Raw genomic sequence first — 27216 nt, 5'->3', positions numbered from 1 at the left:
GAAAACTGGAGCAAAATGAAGACTGAGCCTCCAAGATGTCTCAGTTTCCACGTAAGGCCTTGGAGGCAGTGACCCGACGAACCTGGTATTATCCGCTGGTCAGATGGCAGTTTATGTCAAAGACTTCAGGAAATTTTGGGGGGAAGAATGTGTCACACTTAGGAACTTATTAAACAGTGAAAGTGGAAAGAAAGTTTAATGTAACAAATTCATGCAAGAAGTTCATTCATCTTCATACTAGGCACGTAACTTTAAATTTTTAAATGATTAGCCTAATTAGCAGTGTATAGAAATACGTTTCTTTTTTTCAGATTTAAATTAGAATAGGAAATTGGTATTTCCACTAGAATTACCTTCAGGGCATTTTCATGCATTTTTATAAAAATCGCTGGGAAAAAAAAAAGCAATTCCCAGTACTTTCTGCATCAATAAAATGACCGCTTAGGTTTCACGCTATGGTCAAAATTCAGCGTCTAATTACTCGCTGCTAATATGTGTAACGTCTGACGCTACTCATACAAGGCAACGTACAGAAGATGCTTTGAATACGGTTCCCGCCCTCTGACCCGGAAGGCCCCAGTGCAAACAACAGGCAATCTTCACGTACAAATCACCGGTTTGTCAACTAACTGTGTGTTCAAACACATACTCTGATTTTGAGTAGGTCCGGCAAGTGCCGGGAAAGCAGCGCGGCGAGGACAGCAGGTGCAATACCTCAAAGAAGCGAAGATTTGCACGTGTCCGTGAAAACCCCACATCTGTGCTGAGGTGGTCTGAGGCAAGCACGAGACAGCACACGGGAACCCGGGCGCGACCCGTCTCTGCGGGGCACGCAAGCGCAACGTTACCTTTAGGGGAGGAGTCGCTCAGGACCAGGTCTTCGTGGCCTTGCTCCACGATTCGGATGACGAACACCGGGCGCCCCTCCTTCTCCTCGATGGAGCACAGGTAGCGGCAGCGCCTGTTGGCGTAGCGGGTGCTCCAGTACAAGCGGCTGGCCTCGTAGCCCACGGGGAAGAGCGCCTTGGGGGAATGGAACGCCTGCATCTGCTGTGGGAGCAGCTGGCCGATCGTGTGGAAGATGAGGCTTCCGACGCGGAAGGTGTGGTCCCGCTCTCCGCGCTGCACGATGCTAGCGATCTGTCGCACCTCGTCGCGTTGAACGTAGACCCGTCTGAAGACCGCGAAGTAACTCAGCTCCTGCTCATGAATTCCCTTTGGTTTGTGCACGGGACACAGCATCGTTTTATCCTTAAAAAACATGCATTGTGCTTTAATGGCGCAAGTGAAGTGGTAAATGTTGGCGCACCGAAATCTGTGGCATCCGCTGGTGGCGCCCATTTTATGGCAGAAGACGCACTTCATCTGCAGGCCCCTCCTCAGCGCCAGCTCCACGTTTATCAAGGCCCCGGCCTGGGTCTCATAGACCTCCGTGGACCACAGCGCACAGTTCAGGTGCACCCACACGTCCAAGTCAAGGTTGAGCAGTCTTGCCGGTCCGTCGGTCAATCCATCACCCTCTTCGTGGCAAAAGCAACACTTCCGATAGTCTTTGGGCACAGGGTCAGGCTTAAGGGACGTGCCCAGCTTCTTCAAAAACTCGTCAATTTCATCCTCACAAGGGGGTTTGAATGTCCCCTTGGGGATTACAATGTGGATGCTCCACTTCTTCCATTTCATCCCTCTCCACTTTTTGTTAATCGGCCTACAATCTTCAAACCCACCGTGGACGGTTCTTAGCCGAGGCTTTAACTTGACTGTCACCTTAAGCTCGTCTGGCTTGGCCTCTACTTTGGCTGCTTCAAAAGCCGGAGGGAAAGTGATGGGGGGTGACGCGGGGGGAGAAGCTTCTTCCTGGAGCTGCGGGAGGCAGTGCACGTCCAAGGTGGAGATGTTGTTACTGTACTGATGAAATGCTTTGGAAGGCGTCTCTCTTACAGGCGACTGTGGCAACGGAGGGGCGGATTCCTGCACAGGAAACAAGAGCAGCTCTAGAGCAAGAGGCCGAGCGGCAGGCTTTCACGGGGCCTGGGCCCGGAGGGCAGGGAAAGGCTCTCTGAGGGAGTGTGAGGGGTTCGCGCACAGCAGAAGCAGCCGCCCAACCCCGAGGGCGTTGATGAGGGCAGGACAGTGCTGGGGGTCCCTCCCCTGGCCTGCTGGACAAAGCAGTTATCTCTGGAGAACATTCTGCTCCTACACCTTCTCGGACACTCCTGTCTACCCAGGAGAGACCCAGAAATTTCCACGCTGAAGAGGGGCTAGCTAATTCGTACAATGGAGCAGTGTCTTTTGTTAAACCAAACAAGAACTTGGGAACGTGACCTTCTCTGAGCTTCTCCGCACTCTCTGAACTTCCTGACTGCTAACCTTAGGTTGAACTGATCGGCACAGATGTGAACGAAGGGGCAGCAGTGCCTGCCCTCACATCACACGTCACTCTTCTCCACGGCTGCCTGGCTCCGGCCCCGCTGCCTGAAGAGGTGAGCTCAGAGAGATGCGCCAGGACTTTTTCCCCGGGGACACGGTCTCACCCCCGACCCACTTCGGGGTCCCCTCTTCTCACCTCCCCCCAGCCCCCAGCCAGGTATCTGAAGAGACACACCTCCCGTAACTCCAGAAGCAGGCAGGAACAGCGCACCAAATTAAAAAATTATCTGGTAAAAAACCAACTCCTCTTCTTACAGAGACTGACGTATTTCAATTTCAAGTCTACACCTATTTGACATATAGCTTGATTTCATTATACTGGAGACTACTGCCTGTTACAAAAATAAGAGTCTCCAGAACCTTCTTCCGGCAAAGACAGAACAGTGATCTGCAGGAAGGGCTGTCAGCATCACCTCACGGGAAGGCTTCCTTCAGCATGAATGGTTAAGGACGGTTCCCCGCATCAGCCATACACTCAGATACACTTCAGTCACACAGAGGCAAGTAAAGGAGACCATCTCCACCACGACGTGAACACGACGCTTTCTCCCCAAAATACGCGAGGAGATTTAAACTGTGTTTGTGAACAGGTTTTCCCGTCAGGGTAAGATCAATACGAGTTGTAATTATCGTTGTAATTCAATTAAGATATTTTTAATTAAAGAAGTAAAACTAAAGGCTGTATCACCGTTAGTGTTTTAGTCAATTCTGAACTTTCGAGATAGAATTCAAGCCTACTCCCCTCGTGGAAGCGGGATTTCCCTGAAACAGCACGGGCCTCCCTGCCTCCACCCGCAGCACATCTCCCTCGATTTCCTGCACGCAGAGAGCTATGAACCTGTTCTGTTCATTAACGTAGCCCAAAAGCACGGAAGTCACTCGCTATGCCTTGTTCACTAACAGACACCAGCCTAATTTTACCTTGCTTTCTGAGTTTTTTGCTTGTGTGGATGAGGCATAAAGAACGAAGCAGTTATTACTACAGAAGACAATGTCCTTCTCGACTCTGTGGGAGCTTTCTCGGGAATCCTGAAAAGCAAAGAGAAATGTGTAAGGATCTCAACAAATCAAAATTTCGTAAAAACAAGGTCTGTGCATTGTTGGTTTTTATGCTACGTTAAAAGTGAAAACAGCTCTCTGTCCTAAAAGTAAAAAAAAAAAAAAAAAAAAAAACCACACGCCAATACCTGGCATCTACAAAATTTAGCCAAAGAGAAAATAAATTTACGAAAATAAACTCGATGATCCATATTCACTCCTTTTAGAAATACACTGTTCTCGTAGTATCCAACCGGAGAGTCCACGGTAGCTATTTGGTTTTAACCTAAAGCATGTCCGGCACATGCTGAGGCTACTTCCCAGAATGTGGGTCCCATGGAGCCCCCCACAGGCAGACTCTTGCGGACACAGGAGCGAAAAAGCAGCATGTGGGACCCTTTCGGTAGAGGCGGGTGGTGGGGTCAGAAGGAATGCTGAAGTACCTTGTTCACGAAGGCCAGATCTCTGAAAGACTTTCTCACGCCGCCTCCAAGAATAACCACTTTACAGTGACAGCACCACTGTGGTCTGAGGGCCGCGCCTTCTGCGATACCGGAATCCTTATATCCAGAAAGACCTAAATGCAGGAGTCTTTCATTGGTGATCGCAGGTGACCAATAACACGATGTGGCAAGGTGTAAAACTGCACTGTACCAACCCACAACGCGGCTCACTTAACTTCCCTTCTATCATCCTTTTCGAGCGGTTACAGGACACGTATTACAGGAGCACACGTCCTCTCAAGCAGCTGGGGAACCGCTCGAACGTGCGAGCACGAGAGAAAAGCGACGCGCCATGCTGGGTTAATATCCACCCTAGGTGTGAGGTGGGGGTAGGGGAGGTGGGTACTACTTTTGCTTGAGGGTTAAGACGATGAAGAATGTTCTATGAAGGATGAAGAGGCACAGGTAGGCGGCTAAGTTTGATGTGGGAAGTCACAGAGGGGTGAGCAGAGTCCCAGGGCCCAGATAAAGACGTGGGGATGCAGGCCGGGCACGCTCGGAGCACAGCGTTCATGCAGGGCGTGAAGGCAGAAAGGGAGAACAGGGGACGGGAGTGTGAGAGAAGCAGGTGGAGGCCGGGAGTTCAAAGACCCCACACAGACCACCCTCGGGGTTCCCAGAGGAGGCCCGCGTGGAAGCTGCCAGGTTGTGGGGGCGGGGCGGGGACGGACAAGATTCCGAGGGACCGGGGCAAGGGGGACGGCGCAGGGGAGCTGGGCAGGTCTGAGGAGCCGGCAGGTGCCAGCACGGCCGGCTGCCACGGGAAGAGGCCTCACGGGGGGCGGAAGGAAGAGGGGACACGCTGCCGACGCCAGCCACGTGTGCGACAGGGGAAGCGGCGGTCGGTGCGGCGGGCGCTCGGGGAGCTGGCGTCCCAGCACCTCCTGGGGGACGACGTGACAGGACGTCCATCCCAGAGCGCTGAGGCCAGCACGCCACAGACGACAGAACGCCCGCGGACGGTTAATTTACCCAGGACCACACACCAACACATCACCTGGTAGTTGTTAAAAACTAAAGTGGGATTTTAACGAGAACCAGCTTAACCCGGGACTCAAGGGCGAACTCGAGGTCAACGGGACGCAGAGCAGCTCACCATCGCTCGCTGGACGGAACGGCACGCTGGGCGGCTTCAGCCGGTAAGAGCTGGCTGATCTGGGAGGGTTTGCAGATCCTGGCGGAGGCCCACGAAGAAATATATGCTGTCGACACTCCAAGCCTGGGTTTACTCTGTGGCTACTGACCAAACCCACGGATGGAACATCTGGACCATTACTGACCTCATAGCTGTTAGGAACTCGGACGTGGAGAAGGTCGGAAAACGCAGCCACGACACTGCTAATGTTCTGAAACAGAGGCGTGAACGCTGCGTCACCCCCACCGAGGGCAACGGCGAGCCACGGAAGCCAACTGCATCCTTCCGTGGCTGCCAGCCGTGGGATGCGTACAGTGGTAAAGTGCGAGCAAACCCAAGCACATCTACGTAGGCTTAAGAGTCTCGGGGAAGAAGTCATTTGAATGGAACAGCATCCCAAGAACACCTGTCCAAAGGGAAATCCTCACACGGGGATCCCAGCTAATGTTAAGTATTTGCACGAGCACCGACCTCTTCCAGCTACCTTCCTATGTGACGGGCGGAACGGACGCCACCACCAGGAGGGAGCTAGACCCTGTCGGTTCTCACAGCTGGGCAGAAACTTCCTGGGCAGAAACTTCCTGGGCGTGGTCTCCGCCCGGCTCTGCGACAGCCCACGGGGATGGGCGCTGTCACACCAGCACCAGGTTCTGTTGGTGGCCAACATGGCCTATCACTGGGCTCAGTGTGGCTGCCAACATCCTCACAATTGATGAGAGAGAGAGAGAGAGAGAAAGAGAGAGACATTCTCGGCAATTTAGTAGTATTGGACAGCAGCGGCTGCCAAAACCTCTGTTGTTGATAAAATGCCTTCTCACTGTTTCATCTTATATGTGTGCTCATCAAAAGGTTTCTCTCTCCAGTGCACACGCTTTAATAAAAACACGAGAACGCGAGCTTCGTTCTGCCCTGGCTCCGGCGAGCCTGCCGTGGCGCTCGGAAGCAGCCTAGATGGCTACGGTGACTACTGACCCTACACCTAACTCTGAGCTTCTGTCCTCATGACCCTGCTGCACACGCCTTGTTGTCAGCCACCTGACACACCTTTAAAGACAGAGACACTGGGGCGCCTGGGTGGCGCAGTCAGTTAAGCGTCCGACTTCAGCCAGGTCACGATCTCGCGGTCCCCCACGTCAGGCTCTGGGCTGATGGCTCAGAGCCTGGAGCCTGTTTCCGATTCTGTGTCTCCCTCTCTCTCTGCCCCTCCCCCATTCATGCTCTGTCTCTCTCTGTCCCAAAAATAAATAAACGTTGAAAAAAAAAAAAATTAAAAAAAAAAAAAAAAAAGACAGGGACAGAGTTTCCAACGTGAAAAAGTTGCTTCCTCCTCACCTCAGCAGCTGTAGGATGCAGAGTAATCGCCACAGATATAAGACCCGATCTGGGACCGTTTGGAGAGGAACCAAAAGGCGGTGTGAAAAATAAAGTGCCAGGCTCAGTCTTGATGTCATTCCTTCTAGATTCCAAACCTTAAAGGGGGGGGTGGGGAAGGAAGGAGGAAAAGGGGAGAGAGGGAAAGAAGGGGGGGAGGGAGGAAGGAAGGAAAGGTGGGTTGAGTGTTAATGCTCTTGAGAACCCAAAGGTGGACATCAGTCAACTGCCACACTGGAGGAGAAACAACGTGGCTGAGTACTCCCCTACCTTTGCCAGTACTGCTAGGAAGGATCGGGATGATGGGGGATGGCACAGGCTCCGGGGGCTCCTCTTTGACCGACGACAAATCTGGGTATCTGCTCACGTCCATCCCAACCACACTCTCAGGAGAGGACGACGGAACGAAACTGTCAGGAGTGTCCCGACCACCAGCGTGATCCTGTATCCTGAGAGGAGGACAAACACGACACGCTGACATATGCAAACCCACCACGGCGGGGTGAAGGTGAGGGCTTCTTGCACCTACCCAGCCCCACCCGTGAGCATGACTGTAAGAGTCCTTCGGATAAAGGCAATAATGTAAGAAGGCAACGAACAGGTTCAGGGCCAAGCGAGAAATCTCCCGGAAAAAGATACAAGAAATACATTCAACTTAAATGGTAGGTTTCATCTGACTGAAGCTCCAGAATCTATATTTCAAGACCCGCCAACAAAAGATTTAACGTTCAGGTTACAACGTGGCAGAGAAAGGACGGATACTCCTACCTCCGCCAAGTTCCAGATCCCGGAGACTGTGGGGGCAGTCTGCCGCGGGAAAGGAAAGAGCCAGGCCACACGCCCCACAGGCACACCCGCAGAGCCCGCTGTGCCGATGTGCAGAGCGGGAACATGGGGGAAACTTGGTCACTGTGGTCATAAGCCTTTACTTTTCTTAACCGATCAAGTATGGTGAAAAGAAGAGAATGGTCAAGCCCAGGAAGCTAGAGGTTAACCAGCGCAACTGAGGTCAGAGGGTAAGTGTAGCCTCAAGCTAATGCTGTAGGATACCTCCCAAATCTGGGGTCTCCCACTGGTCCCCCAGGAGAGACGCTGTCGTGTGGAGGGAGGATGTGTGCAGGAGCACTGTGAGGAAACCTGAGAGAGGCTTCCAGACGGAGTCCCTGCAAAATTCAGGAGTGGAGCAGATCCCTCATCCCAGGGCAGCAAACATACACACCTATGAGGCCGCCTCCCACAACTGCTCCCTGGAAATCTGGCAATTTGTAGCAGTAAGATGCAGAAGAAAACGAGGAGACCAGGATTCCAAAACTGGAAGACTTATTACTCCTCTTTGGTCCATAGTTTTAGCACTAATAAAGCAGGGACTTAGTCTGAATGATGTCTCAACAAACAGAGGGTAGTTACCAGATTTTGGAAGGAAGGGAGAATCATTGACAAAGTACATAAGAGCCTTTTTGGATTTAACTTGTTGGGTTAACTACTAAGGGAAGCGGATTCTCCCCAGACAGAATCTCGGGTTCAAAGAACTGAGACAAAGAAGTTACAAAACTCTGGACAAGACGGTTCTTAAATTCTCTTCCACAAAAGCTGTCTCTGATATCTGTGACTGTTGCTCTTTTATTTTGGACAGCCGCAAACATCCATGAATGACAATGATCTCTGAAATACTTTGCATGGAGACTCCCACTGCCTTAATGTCTATTTGATTATTTGTTGAACTTCCTATACCATCTAGGAATTTAACAATGCATAAACTAATTACATTTGATAGTAAGAACGTTTCATAAAGTATGTTTGAGAAAATTTCTCACCAAATTTTACCCCTTAAATGTTGTCACACGCTATCCCTACAGACATGAATGCCAAAAAGGTATATACATATATATATATATACACACACACACACATATATACATATATATATGTATTTTTTTTTTTAATGAAGTAACTAAAGAGTATGTGAGAAGACAGGAACTCTACCTTAATTCTTCCTGATTGTTATGAGGCGGTGTCGGCAGTGAGGCTGGCACATCGACGGTCTTCGGGCCCTGAGCGATAGCTCTGGCTAACAAGTCGTCTTGTGGTCTGAAGGGCAGCTGAAATGCTTTCGGTCCTAGACTTTTGGTAACTGGAAAAGCAAACACACATAAGGAAAAACACGTTCAGTTCAAACGGATACATGGGTGGAACATGACGACTCAACTGCCATTTCACCACACACAGCCGGCAAAAGCACACTCCTCAAAGGCGCCAACGGGCAGACCAAGCGTCATACCTTCGTGGCTCATTAATACGCCAGCTCTTCCAGCAAGTTCTTCAGTTGTCGCAAAACCATTTGCCATCTTCTGACAAGCCATAGGAGGTGGTGTAGGAGGAAGAGAGGCAGGGGGTGTTGGAGGATTACTTAAATTATTCTGCTGCAGAAGACCAAAAAATTTTAAAATTATATGCTACAGAGCAGATATGCCATGACCTTGCTAAAACTTAGTTCTGTGAATTTTTAGCACATGGAAGCAAGGCTACAGAAATGTTATCGAGATGGATCTTCATTCCTAAACGCACAGCAAGAAGAAAGAGTAAACGTACGAGGCCAGGAGGTTTTGTGGTGGAAGAAATACTCATGACGGTATGGACAGATTATCTATTTGCTTACTTTGCCCCGCTTGAGTATTCAAGCCTTGAAATTAAGAAGCAAAGTTACATTATTCTATTCTATACATCCCTTTTTAAATTTCATTGTTATAGCCAGTGAAAGACAGCTTTAAAATTCAAGCAATAAATTGTAAAAAGTTCTCAAAAATTCCTTTATTCAATTTTCATTAAGATACGCCCCAGTTCTATTAAAAAAAAACAAAAAAACAAACTTGAGAATTTGTGGTCTTAATCCTCTAATTACAACTCATAGCCTCAATATTAGCATCTTGACTGTCCAAAACCTCTATAAGAAGCAAAAGTCGTAACAATAACTCTAAATGTCTAAATAATTAACAAATGGATCTCCCTCCAAACACTTCTCTCTGCTTTGCATTTGTCATCAATTTGTCATTTGTTGATTGATTGATCAGTCTCTCAGGGATTGCTGGAATCTACCAATAACACTATGAAAATCAAGGGCAAGGTGAAATTCCAAATCTCGCAAAGATCTGGGATTTCGTGAAGGTAATGAAGTTGTGTTGGAGAACAGCTTGTATTGGAAGAGAAGCATTTATAAGAGGACAGGCTCTGACTGAAGAGAAAGGCCAACAATGATAATAAACGGAGCGTCACAAGAGAATGACTTTAATACTAAAGTAAGAAGAGAAGCCCTCCAGAAAAATGATGATACTCTCAAATATTTCTGCAAAAAGATCATTTTACACAAGTCAGATGTGAAGTAAAGAATGTCTACTGAGGCTATAAAAATGTTGCTAAAATAATTAATACCAAAAGATAAATTTGAGTTAGATATTTTAGTAGTGTAAGAATTAATGTCTACTTGTAATTAGTACCTCATTAGACAAAATACATTTTTAGATTTTTTCATTTTTCAGGGAAAATTGCTAACTGCATTTTTATTGTTTACTATGAATTTGGATTCACCTTAAGAGTTAACAAAGGTTATAGGAAAATAGATATTTTCTCTACCGTGGAAACACATAATGGATTTCTTCACTATTTGAACTCTTACCTACGTAAAATTGCAAATGTTTATGTTAGAGACTCTTCATCCAGTGAAATTTTAACCTTTTAGCTGAACCAAAGTTGAAATGAAACTCGAAGATTAGCCGGAAAACAAGACAAGCTCTACCAATTCTGATATGGTATCCAAAGAGGAAGCAAGGTAAGACCTTGGCGAGGAAACATACCTTGTAGATCAACTGAGAATAGTAATCCGAAACCCCTTCAAGGGTAGCACTGCCAAAAGTTCCTAGAAGTCGGTTCCCACTATTAAATTGGCCACTGCCATAAGGAAGAAAGTGCGCAAAGTTCACTCCAATGATTGGTTCCATTAGAGGGAGCAGAGAGAGCTGCTATTAAAAAACACATTGAAGAGTAATGTACACGGTAAACAAAACAGAGTGCTTCTCAACTTTTCTAAGACCCGAGGCAACTTAGTCAAACAAGGCTTGAGAAAAATGAGACTTAAAAATTTCAAGTATCACAATGTTAGAATAAGTGAGAGAGACCACAGAATCTCTGAGATATATTTAAAAATGAGCTTTATTCTGATCTGCCTTAAAGGGACACTGCCAGGCAGCCGACAAAAAAAGCACATTCCTTATGTCTGCTCGGCAAGAATCGGGGCGTGAAGGGAGGCCGGGGGCCCCCAGGAGCACTCGTAGTGGCTGTCTCCCACCTTCTGTAACAACTACAAAGGTGTAAGAATAGAGTTCACTAGGGGAGCCCAGCAGCCGCGTTTCCTTGCGTTCAGAGTCACAAGTGACACAGACGGTTGTTCTTGGTCCCGAGGCCGCTTCTGAACACAGTTTGGAAAGCTGGACCATCAGCTACCAGTCCACCTATCTCCACCGTAACTTTTGGGCGCGCGCTTTTGCTTCCAACTAGGAAATCTACTAGACTCCTTGGTGACACATCTCTTATCCCTGTCACTACTTTAATTAGGAAATACGGTGATAAGGTTTCAGTTTCACAGGGCTGAACACGCATGTGATGCCTCACTTTTTCACATTTTCCCAAGAAGTGGCTACAAGCGACTCACCTGCTTCAGGTGCGTAAAGGTGTCGGTGGCAGAGGACAAGGCGCGTTTCTCCTCTTCGTCCTTCCGCCTTTTCTTCGAGCGCGGTGCGGCCTTCTCCCCCACCCTCTGAGTCCGTTTGCTTCGCGGTTTCTTGGTCTCACTTCCTCCATCCGTTTTTGGCAAGGGGTTGCTGCCACATCCAAAACCACCTTGCATCTGAGCCCCCAGAGTTTGCTGACGTGACTGGAAAGGTTAAGAGGTAAGTACAACATTCACGTGTTCAACTGAGCAGTTCACACCAACCCGGTTCCACCCTAGGACACACCCTCCTCACAGGGGCACTAAAAGTTGAGGAAAGGCAGTGGCATCAGATGGTCTGTTTTCTGAGATGCCATCCCCGTTTTCAAACGTTATTCTCAAGTATGGCCACTGGCGAGCCACAAAGCTTGAAGAAAAGGCGGGATGCTTAAGGGTGGCTCCTTTCCCTTGCGGAGCCAGCATCCCTCCTCGGCCGGACCCCACGGGTGCCGGCGCCGCCCGGGGCTCCCCGTCCCTGCTCTCTGGCAGCTCTGGGGCAAGGCGCACTCTTAGCCACATGGCTGTGCTGGCCTCTGCGGAGTGGGCTGAGACTTATTTTGGGTTCCCCTTAGGGATGGGGGAAACACAAGGTCTGCAGAAACCACGGACAAGCTCCAGAGCCTGTGCACCCGGGCTGAGACGAATGGCTGGCCTCAGATCAGTAAAAACAAACAACGCTGGTCATCCAAATCAGCTCCCGATCATTAGTGCGACTGACTAGTGACTACCACATGCTTACAGCCAGTGAAAAAGGACCTGTATGATAGCAAATAAACCTTTTTTCTTCTTTTGTCTTTACCTAATGGCTAAGAAGTGAGAATAAACCAGTTCTTGAAGAGGCTTTTATATACCTAAAAATACCTAAAAACCTGTGGGGATTTTTTTAGGGGCCATTATTTCTAAACTTCATAGCTATACTTTGCTATATAGGCAACTACAGTTGCTAGACTTTTCACGCATTCTGCACGGAATCTTCGCGGGTTTGAAAATTCTAGTTTCCAGTTTTACTCCGAATGGCTTAGAGCATGCGTGGCAACGTTTTTCTGCTAAGAGCCAACCAGTAAATATTTCAGGCTCCGCAGTCCATGTAGTGCCTGCTGTAGTTAGTCAACTTTCTGCCTGGGCACTCCAAAGCAGCCACAGAACACTCCGAAATGAACAAGCATGGCCGTGTTCCAATAAAACTTTTTAAATTCATGGAAACTGAACTTAAATTTCGTATAATGGTCACCTGTTGTGAAACAGTTCTCTTCTTTAGATTTTTTTTTTCAACCACTTGAAAATGGAAACATCACTCTAAGCTCAAAAAAGAAAGGGTAAAAGGTCTAAGCAGACTCAGACTACCCATCCCAGGGGGAGATCGATGGTTCTCAAAGAGTACTTCCCAGAGCAGGAAAAGGAGGGCCAGCTGGGGCTGGTTAGAGATGCAGATTCCCCGGTCCCACCACAGACCCACTGCACCAGGAACTCTGGGACTGAGGTCCAGCACCCTGTGTTCCAACAAGCTCTTTAGGGGATGCTAATATAGTCAAGGTTCAAGAACCACAGGCCTAGAATTGGGTCTCTCCATATCCATATGCGTAGGAATCAAGTGGGATCTTATTTAAAAACGTATTCTGGGGGCGCCTGGGTGGCGCAGTCGGTTAAGCGTCCGACTTCAGCCAGGTCACGATCTCGCGGTCCGTGAGTTCGAGCCCCGCGTCGGGCTCTGGGCTGATGGCTCAGAGCCTGGGGCCTGTTTCCGATTCTGTGTCTCCCTCTCTCTCTGCCCCTCCCCCGTTCATGCTCTGTCTCTCTCTGTCCCAAAAATAAATAAACGTTGAAAAAAAAAATTTAAAAAAAAAAAAAAATAAAATAAAAACGTATTCTGATTGGGAAGTCTGTGCTGGAGAGTAAGAAGTTGCATCCCTCACAAGGGCAATGCTACTGGTCCCCAGGGCTGCACTCTGAGTAGCAAGGACCTAAGAATTTCTTACTGGCTCTTAAGACATTAATAACATAGTTGCTTATTAAGTGTGGATTGGTCATGCACTTTAAGTGCTTTGCAGACATTATCTCTAAGCCTCACAATTACCCTTAGAAGCAGGTATCACTACATTTCAAAGAAAACTTCTAATTATAGGAGAGCACAAAAGATTAAAAATCATCCAAATGTCTGCCTGAGATAAAAAGTTAGTATTTTAATATATCTGTGTTCAACCTTTTACCTATGGCTACACACATTGTGTTAAAAACACAATGGACACACATTCTTTTATTTTAGTGGCTTGACATGTTGTTTCCCATGACATTAAGTATTCTTATATAGCATAAATTTTAATGTCTGCAAAAAAACCCCACAAAAATCTCATTCAGATATAGCTTTATAGATACTATTTAAGAGGCACCTGGGTGACTTAGCTGGTCGAGCATCTGACTTCGGCTCAGGTCATGAACTCGTGGTCTTGAGTTCAAGGCCCACATCGGGCTCTGTGCTGACAGTTCAGAGCCTACAGCCTGCTTTGGATTCTGTGCCTCCCTCTTTCTGTCCCTCCCCTGCTGTTCTCTCTCTCTCTCTCACAAAACTAAACATGAAAAAAGTTAACAAAAAAAGGAATAATTATTTAAATTTATTTTCTTTCTCTTAAATTCTTTTTTTTTTTTCTGTATTAGAGACAGGACATTAGCTATTCAGGTGGTTACATCTTTCCAGATTTCAGCATTTTGTCTTCCTTATGCCAGGTTCTTAAACATGGAATTGGCAGGTCAAAGATATGCACTTTTTACTACCAGCACAGTGTGTTTTATCCCCATTAATCCCCTGCTAACCCTACAAAGTAGGGAACAGTATTATTCCTCCTGCGTCCAGGTGACGAAACCACGGTACAGAAGGGCTGAACCCCCCCAGACCACACTCCTGCTAAGTGATGACGCGTGATCTTCATACCGGCTGAGGAGTAACCTCGTACACTCTCCAGGAAGGCTCCAGGGCTGAATAGCAACCAGGCGGGTGCTCTTCTCCCAACCCCAATTTATGTGTGAAGGAACAGACAGCACGGAGGGAAAGCGGGTCCATCCAACTACTGCCGCGACAACTTTGCCTTCCGTGCGACTACAAAGGAGATGGATTTCATCGTTTGTAAAATGGGGATAGTAAGTGTTCCTGCCACGTGACTAAATGTTATCTTCTGGCAAGCGCTCAGCACAGGCTACCTACCTGGGATACGGTAAGGCATCATCAGCCCCGGTAAGGCGGCACCTCTACCCCCTGCCACCCTCCCAAATGGATAGGAAACCGTGCGACACAGACCAAGCATTTATACACACAGGACTGATCCCATTCCTTTTTCTATCCTAACATCCTCTACGGTTTTTAAACCTAGAATCATCAGTATTAGGACTTAGCTTCAATTCAATACACTAAGTACTTACTATGTGCTAAGTACTGAGAATCTAAAGGTGGTCAAGATACACCCTATGCCCTCCAAGAAGTTATTTAAGTGGTAGTATAGAGACTACTGTGTGAGCACATGGCCACTGACACATATTTGAGAATGGCTGAACTGAGAAAGGTCTGGAGAAGATGATTCTAGTACCCAGTTTTAAAAGAAAAGTAGACCCTGACCAGATATAAAAAAAGACAAGCGAGAAGTAGGCAGAAACAGCAGCATATGACCATACAGGGAAGCATGAAGTCAGCAAGACCTTTCGGGGACTCTGCAAGTACCTCAGGGCTCCTAGGGGCACAGGACGCAGCAGAGAAAGTGGCTACACACTAGGCATATTTGGTTTGGGACAAACAGGACTGGAAAAATATTACCACTCACATTTACAAAAATTACCTGAATCTATCAGGCCAACACTCAATCTCGACAAAATTGTCAGACAAGAGAAAACACAAAGCCAACACTTGCAAAAAGAATGGCTTCATTAACAACCTTAAAATTGAAAATCCAAACTAAATATACCACTTCACCCCATTCAATTAAAAAATGAAAACTGTAAAATCCCAACTGAGAAACACTGTAGGGAAAGCTTTATGAATACACCAGTAATGGCAACGCAGCTTCTGAAAGATAAGGAAGCAAGAGCATTCGAAGCTGACCAACTCTTAGGACCCAGAAGCCCCCATTTGGGAAAGAGCTCAAGCAAGTTCACTGAAATGCAAGGGATGGAATCCTGCAAAAGGTACATTCACAAAGAACCTACACACACACACACACACACACACACACACACACACACACACACACACACACACGCAAACTCAATGTTTTGTAGCTTGCAAAGGGCAGAATTTTGATACGTGGGAAACTATAAAGATAAAATATCTCTGTGGAAGATTCCATTTGTGTGACATCAAGTATTAATACACTGCAACACAATGGATATCCAATATGAGTTACCCCTGAGGGCTCCCAAGGGTATTGACAGGGGTGCAGGAGCAATCTTCTGTATTTCAAAGAGGTTAACAGAAACTGCATACCTATTTGCAATAAAGACATTGACATCCACTTTTTGCTTTAGTTCAAAACTCAATGTGGCACTAATGAGACACATGTTACATATGAAGTGCATTAGTATAGGTCTTTGATAAAAAAAAGTAAATTATTACTTAATATAGGTTATGGGCATGAGTCAAACTTGGGCTCCATAGAGGTAGAAACAACAAAACTGAAATTTGTCCTCTTAGAGAAGAAAGTTGCAGAACCACGTTGGAATTAATATAGTGGGTGGCACCAATGTGTCGTGACTGTGATTTAAAACGAGAGGGGAAAACGCAAGCTGGAATTTTCATGGAGCACACTTACCAATCCTTCGACTGGGTTCTGCCTCTCAACCACTTTGTTATCCTTCGTACACGCATCTTCTGAACAAAAGCTGCCTTCAGGTTTTTGACTCAAAAGGGAAGATGACTTTTTATTTTTCAGCAGGTGCTTCAGAAGCTCGTTGCCCGAATCTCCTTTGGCAGCAGGGGCCCCAGCAGGATGGGGAGGGCTCTGTCCTGAGGAGACAGGACCAGCTCCGGCTTTCTCCTCGACCTTATTTCCGGCTTGTTCCTCCAGGTCAGGCCCGTCTTGGCCGGGGCACTGCTGGGGCTCGGCGGTCTCCAGCGTCACCTCTTCCGTGGAGGCAGGGGTTTCCACGGAGTGCTTTTCCGCCTCCGACTCCGCGAAGGTGGGTTGGTTTGGAGCTCCCTGAGCTAACTCACTCTGGGGCAGCCTGCTTTCTAACTCTGCACACAGCTGGCCGGCGGCCGTGTTGGGAGTCGACGGGCAGACGGGTTCCACCAACTCGGGTTCTCCTTGCTGAGGAAGCTCGCTGGGTGTGTTCACGGTGGGTGTGGAGGTAGTTTCTGAGATACTCGGGGTGGGGGGAGCAGTTATATCTGAGTGGGGAGTGGATGGTGCCTTGGTGGATTCCACATCATCGTCTTTCTTCTTCTTTCTTGTTCTTTTCTTTTTCCCCTTTTCTTCTGGGATTATGTCAGAATACAACTGAATGAGCGACTGGGTCGACCCTGGGTGACTCTGTCCGTGGGCTGCGGCAGGGTCTTGGCCACACGGGAGACTGCCACTAGCTACTGCGGGCGCCGCAGGTAAAGCAGGTGCAAAAGGAGGCCTCGCTGGGGACTGCTGGAAGCTGGCCCCAGAAAGACCTCCGTGTACCTGCTTAACAGAATGGAAGCCGGGGCTTCCGCCAGGAACTGACGGCGAGTCCGGAACGAACGAGGGAGGCCCTATCTGCCTTCGCTCATTGGTTTGCATGAACGTTGGGGTGGGAGGGGAATTAAGAGATCCCTGTTGGATGCTCTGCCCCATCTGCTGTTGGTGCTGCGGAGACTGCTGAAGGGGCCGTGGCGGCTGGGTAAAGTCACAAGGCAGGTCGGAGCTGTAGAACGGAAGCTGGGACCGCATGGGGCCATGCGGCGGCACCCCCACCCCCTGCTGCAGAGCCCGTTGTCTGTCCACCTCTTGCATGAGCTGGATTCGCTGTCTTTCCTGCTGTTCTCGTAAACGTTCTTTCCGCTCTCGTTCCTGGAAACTCTCACTGAAGGGGTTGTTGTCGTCAAACTCCACCCGTGGGGGCGGTCCACTCTGGGGATTTGCACTGGACACCGTCCCTGGCGCCGGCGTGCAAGTTCTTATTGGTAACTGGGCAACGGGAGGCTGGATCCTGGCAGGATTGAGGGGGAGGTGGGCAGGAGCACTGGCAGGCTGCCACGCCGGCAAACCGGGCATTCTCGCAGGGCTGGAGTGACCAGAAATCACCGCGTGCTGCTGGTGCTGCAGCTGCTGAGGCACCACGGGGAAGCTGGGCTGGCTCATGGCAGCTGGGGTGGCACCCGGAACCAGGGGCGGCTGGGGCGGGACCCCTGGCATCACGGGAGGCGGCGCCATGGCGCACTGCTGCTGCTGCTGCTGCTGCTTGATCCGATAATCTTCTATCAACTCGGCATGCTCCTTCTGCTGTTTGCGGATCTGGAATGATAAAGCGAGGCTTACTCGTTTATTCCACAGGTATCAAACCAAAGCACTGGCTGATGATTATGGTGGGGGTTATACATAAGGCAGCTAGATCTTACAGAGGCAAGAATCGCAAAAAATTAGACTGATCAGCACCAAGGACGGCCAATCTTTTTAACAACACGATTTTCCTAAAGTCACCTGTGAAACTTTGTTAGATAGGATAGGATGTCCCCAAAACAAATTCAAAATATGTTTCTGGAAAAACGTATTTTAAAACTCTTACTATGAGAGTCATAAACTATCTGAGCCACACATCAAAAGGTAAGATACAAGTCTTATAAGGTACATTAATCCACAAGGTTGGAATGACCAAGATTTAACTGAAGCTGTAACCATTAAAATAAGATTTCATTTCTGAAGTGCATCAAATCACACAGGTGGGAAGACACTGTGAAATGTGTGAAATAACGGCAGGTGCACCACACCCACCCTCCCCTCCAGGTTAAAAAAGACCGGGTGGGTAAAACCCTTTGAATTTAAGGAATAACATATTTCTAAAAAATATCCAAAACGTTGAAGGAATACTTTGAATGGTCCCTAACAGGCTCCTGATATAACGACTGGCTTGTGTCAGTGAACTCATTCCAAGACCCCCGTGCCCCGATGTGCCAGATGCTACAGACCATTTTCAGTTAAAGATGTAACCCAGGCCCCGAGGTGCACCTTGCTTAGGAAGGGCAGGCAGTGATGCCAGGGGCTACACGTGTCCTCTGGAGCCATCCAATTTTAGATGCATATCACACTAGTACACCGAGCCCAGTGGTTCTAAATGTTTTCAACTTATTGTCTTCGGTTTCCCAGACAGACTAGCACGTTCTCTGCCCATAAGGGTTTTGGTGGGTCTCCAGGGCCCGTAGTGCTATCATTTTCTTCTCTCCTGACCAACGACTGGCTAGAACTGGGGAAGTACCACGGGCCTGGTGGGGCAGCAGTACATGGAACGTACCTAGAGCATTAGCTGGAATACAGAAAGGAGGTCATCTGTGCCTTTCCCATGACATTTTAAAATACTCTTCAACACATTATCCTCGATGGCTGATCTTAACGAGATTACACTGGACTGCTGGCAACTCCACAGTAACAGAGGACGTGTTTCATTTCCCAAGTACAGTATTAGTTTCTCAATAGGATTTGGTCATGGATATGCAAAAGCTAGGCCCTCATCATAAGGAATTTATAGGAAGACACCAGAAGGCAATGAAAGTGCTAAAAATACTTCGTAAGAAACACCTATCGTTGTAAGAATTTCACTTGCAATAAACATGGACCCACAGAGTAAATTTTGAGAGAACCCCCCTCCCGCTCTAGAACTGTCCTAATTTTAAACAATACGGATCATGTTACAATCACCTTACTGTTGGCGCATTCTTGTGGTAGCTAAAGCTTGGAGACGAGACATCTGGGCCCCAAATCCCTAACCCAATAATCAGCTAGGAGCCAACATGTCACCTACCTCTGTGACGACTCACCAGACTTTCCCCGTGTAAAACGGTGACAACACTAGCTTCCTCAAAAAGTGGTATACAAGGTTAAAGAAGACAACATATGTGAATGTGTTTACCAGAGTGTTCACTACACTGACAGCGCTCTGATTTTTATTAAGTCAGTCTACTCTTTCTCCTATTAACATCTGGATTACTTTTCAATTTTATTAAAAAAAATTAAATTGATAAAAGTAAAACTGACTTTTCTGGTGTATAATTCTATGAACTTTATCGCACGCAGAGATTATTGTAGCCATCGCCACCATCAAGATACAGAAGAGTTCTGTCACCCTAGAAGATACCCTCATGCCTCCCCTTTGTCGTCAAACTCTCCTTCCCCCACCCTTAAGCCCTGGCACCCCCTAAACTGTCATCCATCCTGTAATTTTGTCATTTCCAGAGTGTTATGTAAATGGAATCTGGACATAATCTCCCTGGATTAGCTTCTTTCACTCAGCACAAGGCTCTTGAGATGCATCCAGGTTCTTCTATATCAAGTTTGTTCTTCTTTACTGCTGTGTAATATTCCAGTGTATGGACATACCACATTTGTCCAACTGTTCATCACTACGGGGTGCTTGAGTGTTCTCAGTTTTTAGTGACTATTAACACAGCTGCTATTAGTATTTGTATATAGGTTTTTACGTAAACCTAAGTTTTTAATTCACTTGGGTAATTACTAGCAGTGGGCTCTTAACCCATTTTGAACACTGTTTTATTTTAAATAAAAATTTTAAATTTTTATTTCTTTTTAAGCATAATTGTTACTTCAGTATGAACATTTTGAGAAACATCTGGTTTACAATGGAAGGTAACAGCAAAACGGTTTCGTTTCTGAGGAATGAGTCTTTCATTTACACGAGATACACCGATGTACTTTAAGACCAAGATATCGAGAAGAAACAAGAAAAACATCCCATGAAAGAATGCTTCAAACTACCTGTTCTAGCTGTTTCTGAACCATGCTCTGCTGTTCCGTAACATGCTTGAGTTGTTCCGCATCCTCTTCTGGAAATTCCCGCCCTGCTTTCTTTGCGGTACGTTGTTTCGCGGAAAGGGCCTTCTTAGACTTTCTGTGCGCACCAATTTGTTCTTCGAGATATTTCTGCTGCATCTGAAGAAGCTGCTGGGTCTCCTGAAGCCATTCTTCATACTGTTTACGTTGTGAATCATCTAAAGGAAAATTGAAAAATTCGTCTGTGTTAATTTTCTAAAGAATCCAACAATATGAAAGTTACACAGATCCATTTTGTAAGGAAATGCAGTTTCACCATGACCGTGTAATAGGTGGTATGAAAACATAATACTAAGTATTAGACCATAATATAACTATTAGATAGGAGACTTTAGAAAAATATTTATTCGAGGAAACCAAAGAATGCAGGTTTTAGGACACGTGTTAATCTCATACTTAGAAATACTGTAACTCCAATCTTTAAAAAGCACAAGACTTTTATCTAACGAAATACTTCTTGCTACTGAAGTACGAAATTCTCTAACCCACATGCCAAACTATCTGTCAAGTTATATATGTTTACTGCATTAACTCAACTTTACAGAATGTTAAGTATTTGTGGGTTTTTTTAAAGACATTTTTTTAAATGTTCCAAAGAAACAAAGTTAGGTATGTACTATTAAGGTCCAGAGCATGGATTAGGTATCATTTCCCATGCTAATTTTCATAAGTTTATAAGGTTTTTCCTATTTCTTAACAGTGAAAAAATACCCTAAACTTTAGGGAAGGGAGCCTGACCTCTTTTAGATGGGACCGACATGAAGCCTACGTTTTATAAAGGAAATCCGTAAGTTAAAAACCACTGGTAACTTTTATGAATTTTGTAGTCTATACTTCTATAAATAAGCAAAGGTATAGAATAATTATCAACCAAATAAACTCTTTTCTACTTTTATGACTGTCATAAATATCTCCCCAAATAGTTAACTCTCTTCATTTTGTATTCCTTCTTTATTCTTTAAGGGCACTTTACGTTACTGATGCCAAATCCCAAAAACACAAAAAAAGTCATCTTATGGTACTAAGATTCAAAATATACCTTTTTGACTCACTATAAGACAAAGAAATGAATAAATACAATTCCAAGAAGGACATTAGCCGAAAAATTACATCAATGATAACAGAATATTGTCATACAATAAGAATCCAACCAAAGCCAATGGGCACAATAAAGCCAGAAAAAGCCAGTTGGTTATAGTTTACTTGATTTTAATGCAAATATGTATTCAAATTATAATTATGATTAATGCAGGGGTAAATTCAAAAGGTCAGACTTTGGGTTTGTTCCTAAACCCAGAAGTTCCAGTACACGTACGAACTTGGTATCTAGTCTACTAAATTTGAAGGGCATTTTTCAAGAACAGGCTTTTTCACAAGATTTCAGAAGTTCTGCTTCTGGTAGAATGAGACCTACCGCAAGGAAAGCCTTTCTGGTTTCTGGAACCAGGAGAGCAGAGGTGAGCAAAATGAAAAATAATGGTGAAAAAAAAGTTAGCTAAACAGTCTGAAGATTTCAGAAAGGTTCAGTTTGGGGAGAACTTTAAATACTATCCTGAACCACCTTGGGACCCCTGAAGATAACTAGAAAGGGTTCCACGGCATCTTGCAACCTTGACCTTCACACCATGCTGCTAACCCAACTTTTTTCTAAGCATATTCCCTTTGTTGTTCCCATTTAGTGTCCTTGTCACTTAGGGAGACAGTCATGAGAACGAGAAGTGGTTTAATTCTACAGATTGTAAAGTGCCCGATCTATATACAAAAACAACAACATTATTGAAGAGAATGGGGAAGATGGTTTTTCTGTATTAAAATACTTATCTCTAGCTATAATTCTTCATGCACAGAGAAAAAAAGCAACGAAAATACATGCCTTCAGGAAAAGATGCCTAACAGGGCAGTGAGGTTTCATTAAAGATGAGGGCACTTAGACTTAAAATAACACACCTAAGCTAATTCCATTTTTTTTTTTTTAAGAAAACACAAAAATAGCGCAAACAAGCAATCCCCAGAGAACACATAACTTATTAGATTTATACTTACTGACAAAGCCTGGACCAAAATTTGGAGGATTAGGCCTAGAAATCTGATGTGTTATACTGCCATCCTAAAATAAGTAAAATTTACAAATAGGTTTATTCCACATTTCAGTTAAAGGGGGAAAAACTTAAAAAAAAAAGATATAGAAAAAGAAAAAGAAAGAAAAAGAAATGGAAGGGGGGGAAAACCCCTTTAGTTTCCCAAGACATCTCTAAAGCTTCAATCTTTATAAAAATTGGATAAATTTTGTGGGGACAACCTAATTTCTGAAAATTTAGAACTATCTCTGAACTATTTTCTAGATTTTAGTTGAAAAACAATTATGCTTGAGGTAAGGGATTATTCATCAGAAATAGAATACTAGGGCACACAAAATATTGTTAGTATTTAGCTAGAGATCCACATAAAATTCCACTTTTTGATGAAATCTACCCAGTTTTTCCTGCAATTAAGACATAAATTCAGGTTCCAGATTTACTCAATTCCACTCTGTAACACAAAGTTATTTACAAACAAAAACCACTGTCTCTAACATGCACAAATAATAAAACAAATATACACTAGTTAAAAACATTAGTCTTATTTTCTAATTAAATGCCTTATTTCTTCCAGGGAGACTGAATAGTTATTAACCTAACGATTCCTTGGCAACAATCTGACAAGTAAGATTAACTCTGAGAAAAACATTTACTCAGTTGTTACAAGTGGTGCTGGACATGAGCTGCAGACAAGGTCACAACTGTCAGTGTTACCAGCAGCCAGAAAACTTCATGAATCCGTGTCATACTGCAAAGCAGGTGGTGAAACATCTGACCGATCCGAAAACTGGGGTTCAAGAACTCGCCCAAGGTGTACCGGACATTCACAGCGGAACTGAGAGTTTTAACTCCGCTATGAAGACTATGCTTTTTCCACTGTATCACATGGTGCCTCTCTCTTCTTCAATAATGAAGAGAATGTATTATCGGCATAGTAAATCTAAAGTACAAATGTCACGGCAAAAAAGAACATTTCAAAAGACATGGATAGTAGGTAGCTTTTCCCTTTCTTTTCCCCCCTAGGCAGATACGTGAAAAACTATCAGTGAAGAAAACACTTCATTTCGTGATGAACAGCTCTACTCCTCTGGACATTGCTTGGCACTAAACGTTTAAATATGACAGTTAAACCTGATTATTACGAATGTAAAGTATCTTAAAAAAACTACATTATTCCAAGGAATAAACAGAATACGACTATCTATAGCTAAGTAGAAGGATTATAATCATTATTTTCTACTTTATAGCAGGTTTACATTTTAAATGTCATGGATGAATTCCAAAACGTAGGACGTGAAAACGGTTTTTTTGTGGAGTTCAAAGTAAACAAAAGCAAGACCCCGAACCCTACGCATTTGGTTTCCCTCCAAATGACATCCTAACTCTTAACTATATAGGTCCTTTTCAGAAACTGTCGATTTTTTAACCTCAACTGGTCTCTGCCTTAAAAAGTAACAAAACGTCTTTAGTGCTGCTGAGCCAGTAATATATTCTGGCAGTGTTTTACGGTTTCTACTACTTTCTAAAAGTGGCCTGACTTAGAGAGTTGGGTTCGGTAAGAAACACAGGGAAACGCGGCGGCTACGGGCACTGGTCGCGAGCGGCAGTACCTGGGCCATCGCCTGCGGGAGGAGACTCTGGCCTTCGCTGGTTTGCGCCCCGGTCACCGACTGGCCCATAAAGGGGAACCTGTGGAAACGAAGTACTGAGTGTCAACATGATGAGCGTTTAGGACGGAAAGCATTTTGCTTCTGATCTGTTTTGAAAACTGCTTTTAAGCACATAACGATGTTTTCTTCCAGGGAGAAAGCGCAACGGCGTCAGAAACACATGCGAAAGCCCCACTGAATCGTCACCCTGCAGTCGTGAGGTGGGGACGCTTTCTGCTCCCACTTCACTCACGGTGAGAGGAAGACACGGAGATCACGTAACCTCCACCACAACCACCAAGAGGCTGCGGAAAGATGCCAGCTGCCAACCGGGCTGCTCCTGGGGTCTCGCTATTACAGGCCTCACTGTGCCTTAAAATAAAATTAATTCACGTCTTCCGGATAAAAAATGTAGCGAAGGCACTTCTGACATAAATTCTTAGAAAATTATTTCTTATTCCGATCATTGCCCGGAGGGGGACAATGCACACAGTAGGTGATGGCGATTAAGAGTTACAATCTTCTAGTTACAAAATAAGGAAGGAAGGAGGAGGTGGAATGTAATGCAGAGGGAATACAGTCAGTAACACTGTGACACTCTGTACAGGGGCAGATGGTAACTAGGCTTTCCGTGGTAGCCATCTCATAATATAAATATCAAATCGCTACGTTGTACACCTAAGACTCATATGATACTGTAAGTCCATAATTATTCTGCAATAAAAAAAAATCCATAGCCTATTTTGTATTCCAAACTAAAAGATGTCTCTCAATTTTAAAGCAAATCAAACTTTGTCATTGACCAAGAACAAGTCTTGTAAGGCTAAAACTGTTGGGCAAAATGTGACTTATGCTAATTAGAGCTATAAAAACTTCACAGAAACATTACTGCTTTAATGAAAACACTTCCTCGAGAGTTACCAAATGCTTTAATACAGCAAGCATAATGTCCAAATTATATATCAAATATTGTACATCAGTACTTATGTACCATTGCAATTTAGAATGTATGCTTTTTTAAGTTTTTTACTCAGGTTTTTGATTTATCTGTCACCTCCCTGCCCCCATTACAGTCCTGATCTGGAATGATCTCCGGATCCAAATAATCACTCACTGTCCGTGTGCCTCAGTCAACAGCACTCTGGTTGACGGAGGGACTACCCTCAGCCCCTCTTCAAAGCACTCAGAACAAGAGCAAACAACACTCGAAATCCTAACTGTGTCTCTCACTGGGAGAGGGACCCATGCTGAGAGATCACTGGTCTAATTCTGAGGCTCCTTTTTTTTTTTTTTTTTTTTTTTAAACTTGAGGTCTCTGTTTTACATTAAGAGCTAAATGAAATTTAGCATTTCCTTCCATTTTGATACAGGCAGCAAACTGCACTTTTTAGCACTACCGTGACTTTGTCACCAACTGAACTCACATTATTTTCATAATCAAAGTTGCTGTGCACACCTCATTGGTCATTTATGTTCATCATTACATACTTGAAAATTATGGTAGTTATCAGATCTGTTGCTAAATTTACTAATGCATTAAGAAGCATATAAACCATAATTTTAAATTTAAGTAACTATATTTCAAATATAATTGATTTCCTTGTAATACTACGTTTTTGGTTCTGCATAGAAAACATCAAGGAAGAATTCAAAGGCTTCACTGGAATGTCAAAAATGGTCGTAACAAAAAGTTAAAAACCTCTGTAATAGAGAAATTGTGGTAACAGATGCTGTGCAATAATGAAAATCATTAGAAACTACTATTCTCCTTTGACCTCAACAATGTGTCGTGACCATATCTAAAGTATCTCAACAATGAAAAAGAACTATACCTTTAAGGATTCCCAATTTACCTGAAACAACATGCTGATCTTAAATTCATGCAGATTTTATATTCAACTCCATAATCACCCATAATCCTTTTTATTAAAAAAGTCCTTCACCATGGTAATTAGGCTAAATTGAGGCTCCATGCCTACTCTGTTGACAGGTTCTCAACCGCAACACACAGAAGAGTAAGCCATGGTGTTCACTAAAAAAGACACACCAGCACCCTCCTCAGATATTCTGATTCAGGAAACCCGCAGGTGAGTAAATGAACCTACGCTTTTTTTAAAAAAAAAACTACTGGGGCGCCTGGGTGGCGCAGTCGGTTAAGCGTCCAACTTCAGCCAGGTCACGATCTCGCGGTCCGTGAGTTCGAGCCCCACGTCAGGCTCTGGGCTGAAAGCTCAGAGCCTGGAGCCTGTTTCCAATTCTGTGTCTCCCTCTCTCTCTGCCCCTCCCCCGTTCGTGCTCTGTCTCTCTCTGTCCCAAAAATAAATAAACATTGGGAAAAAAAAAATTTTTTTTTTTTTTAAATAAAAAAAAAAACTACCACAGGGGCACCTGGGTGGCTCAGTCGGTTAAGCGTCCGACTTCAGCTCAGGTCACGATCTCGCGGTCCGTGGGTTCAAGCCCCGCGTCGGGCTCTGGGCTGACAGCTTGGAGCCTGGAGCCTGCTTCCGATTCTGTGTCTCCCTCTCTCTCTGCCCCTCCCCCATTCATGCTCTCTGTCTCTGTCTCCAAAATAAATAAACGTTAAAAAAATAATAATAATAAAAAAAAAAAACAACTACCACATAATTCTGATAGTAGTCCATAATCAAAACTTAAGAAAGACTGCTCAATGGTTATTTAATCCACCTTGGGGAGCATAAACACACCAATTTCAGAAACCCAGAGTCTAACAACTCTTACGGTCTTCTTTAATGCAGAACTGCCATTTTTCTGCTAACAGTGAAAAGACTAATTCTCTATCTAACCACTAGCTTTCAACTGTCCCCTTGACATTTTTTTTCTGAGTCAAATTCAGTTTGGGGACGTTTTATTTTAGAAACGAATTCACCGTTGCCTTAACCACTCAGGATCTTTTCTGAAATGTCCCACATTTTTCTCTGCATTGTTCGTTGGATGGAATACAAAATAGTCACAGGCTTAAGTAAACTATCTTCTTTTCTCAACAGAACAGCTTTCTCTCTATCATCTTGTGTATCTTCTCATCTTCATCAATTTAGGTTGAAAGACTCTCTGTCCCAAGCAGCTTTTAGTTAGATTAACTACAGGTACTTGAAAGAACACACACTTAAATACACCAGCTTTCCTGATTAAGTCAACCTTCCAACCATCCTCTAGATGTTTTATTACGTCTACCATAAAACTAATGGAAATTAAATCCTCACACTTGTATAGCATTTTGCACTCGATCA

General features: G+C 45.0%; 1 protein-coding gene across 6 annotated transcripts in view; it reads right to left on the bottom strand.

Annotated features, from left to right (window-relative positions):
• Nucleotides 1-27216, bottom strand: part of KMT2C (lysine methyltransferase 2C) — a 288984-nt gene that overhangs the window by 10812 nt on the left and 250956 nt on the right. For 3 of the 6 annotated variants that reach the window (XM_086685705.1, XM_086685714.1, XM_086685732.1), the window contains 14 exons: nucleotides 23930-24008; nucleotides 22285-22348; nucleotides 20167-20399; nucleotides 16024-17694; nucleotides 11177-11389; nucleotides 10323-10487; nucleotides 8753-8894; nucleotides 8458-8605; nucleotides 6745-6923; nucleotides 6436-6572; nucleotides 5065-5314; nucleotides 3909-4042; nucleotides 3349-3456; nucleotides 849-1968 (listed from right to left, as the gene is read on the bottom strand). In XM_086685705.1, coding sequence (XP_086541831.1) covers nucleotides 849-1968; nucleotides 3349-3456; nucleotides 3909-4042; nucleotides 5065-5314; nucleotides 6436-6572; nucleotides 6745-6923; nucleotides 8458-8605; nucleotides 8753-8894; nucleotides 10323-10487; nucleotides 11177-11389; nucleotides 16024-17694; nucleotides 20167-20399; nucleotides 22285-22348; nucleotides 23930-24008 — 4643 coding nt within the window. Of the gene's footprint in view, nucleotides 1-848; nucleotides 1969-3348; nucleotides 3457-3908; nucleotides 4043-5064; nucleotides 5315-6435; nucleotides 6573-6744; nucleotides 6924-8457; nucleotides 8606-8752; nucleotides 8895-10322; nucleotides 10488-11176; nucleotides 11399-16023; nucleotides 17695-20166; nucleotides 20400-22284; nucleotides 22349-23929; nucleotides 24009-27216 lie in introns of all 6 variants that reach the window. The other 3 variants (XM_086685722.1, XM_086685739.1, XM_086685695.1) reach the window with 2 other exon arrangements.

Source organism: Puma concolor, chromosome A2 (assembly GCF_028749965.1).
Source record: "Puma concolor isolate L17-30 chromosome A2, mPumCon1.1.hap2, whole genome shotgun sequence".
NCBI classification, from domain to species: Eukaryota; Metazoa; Chordata; class Mammalia; order Carnivora; family Felidae; genus Puma; species Puma concolor.
The sequence above is the reverse complement of the archived record's forward strand: the minus strand, read 5'-3'. Positions and strand labels throughout refer to the sequence as shown.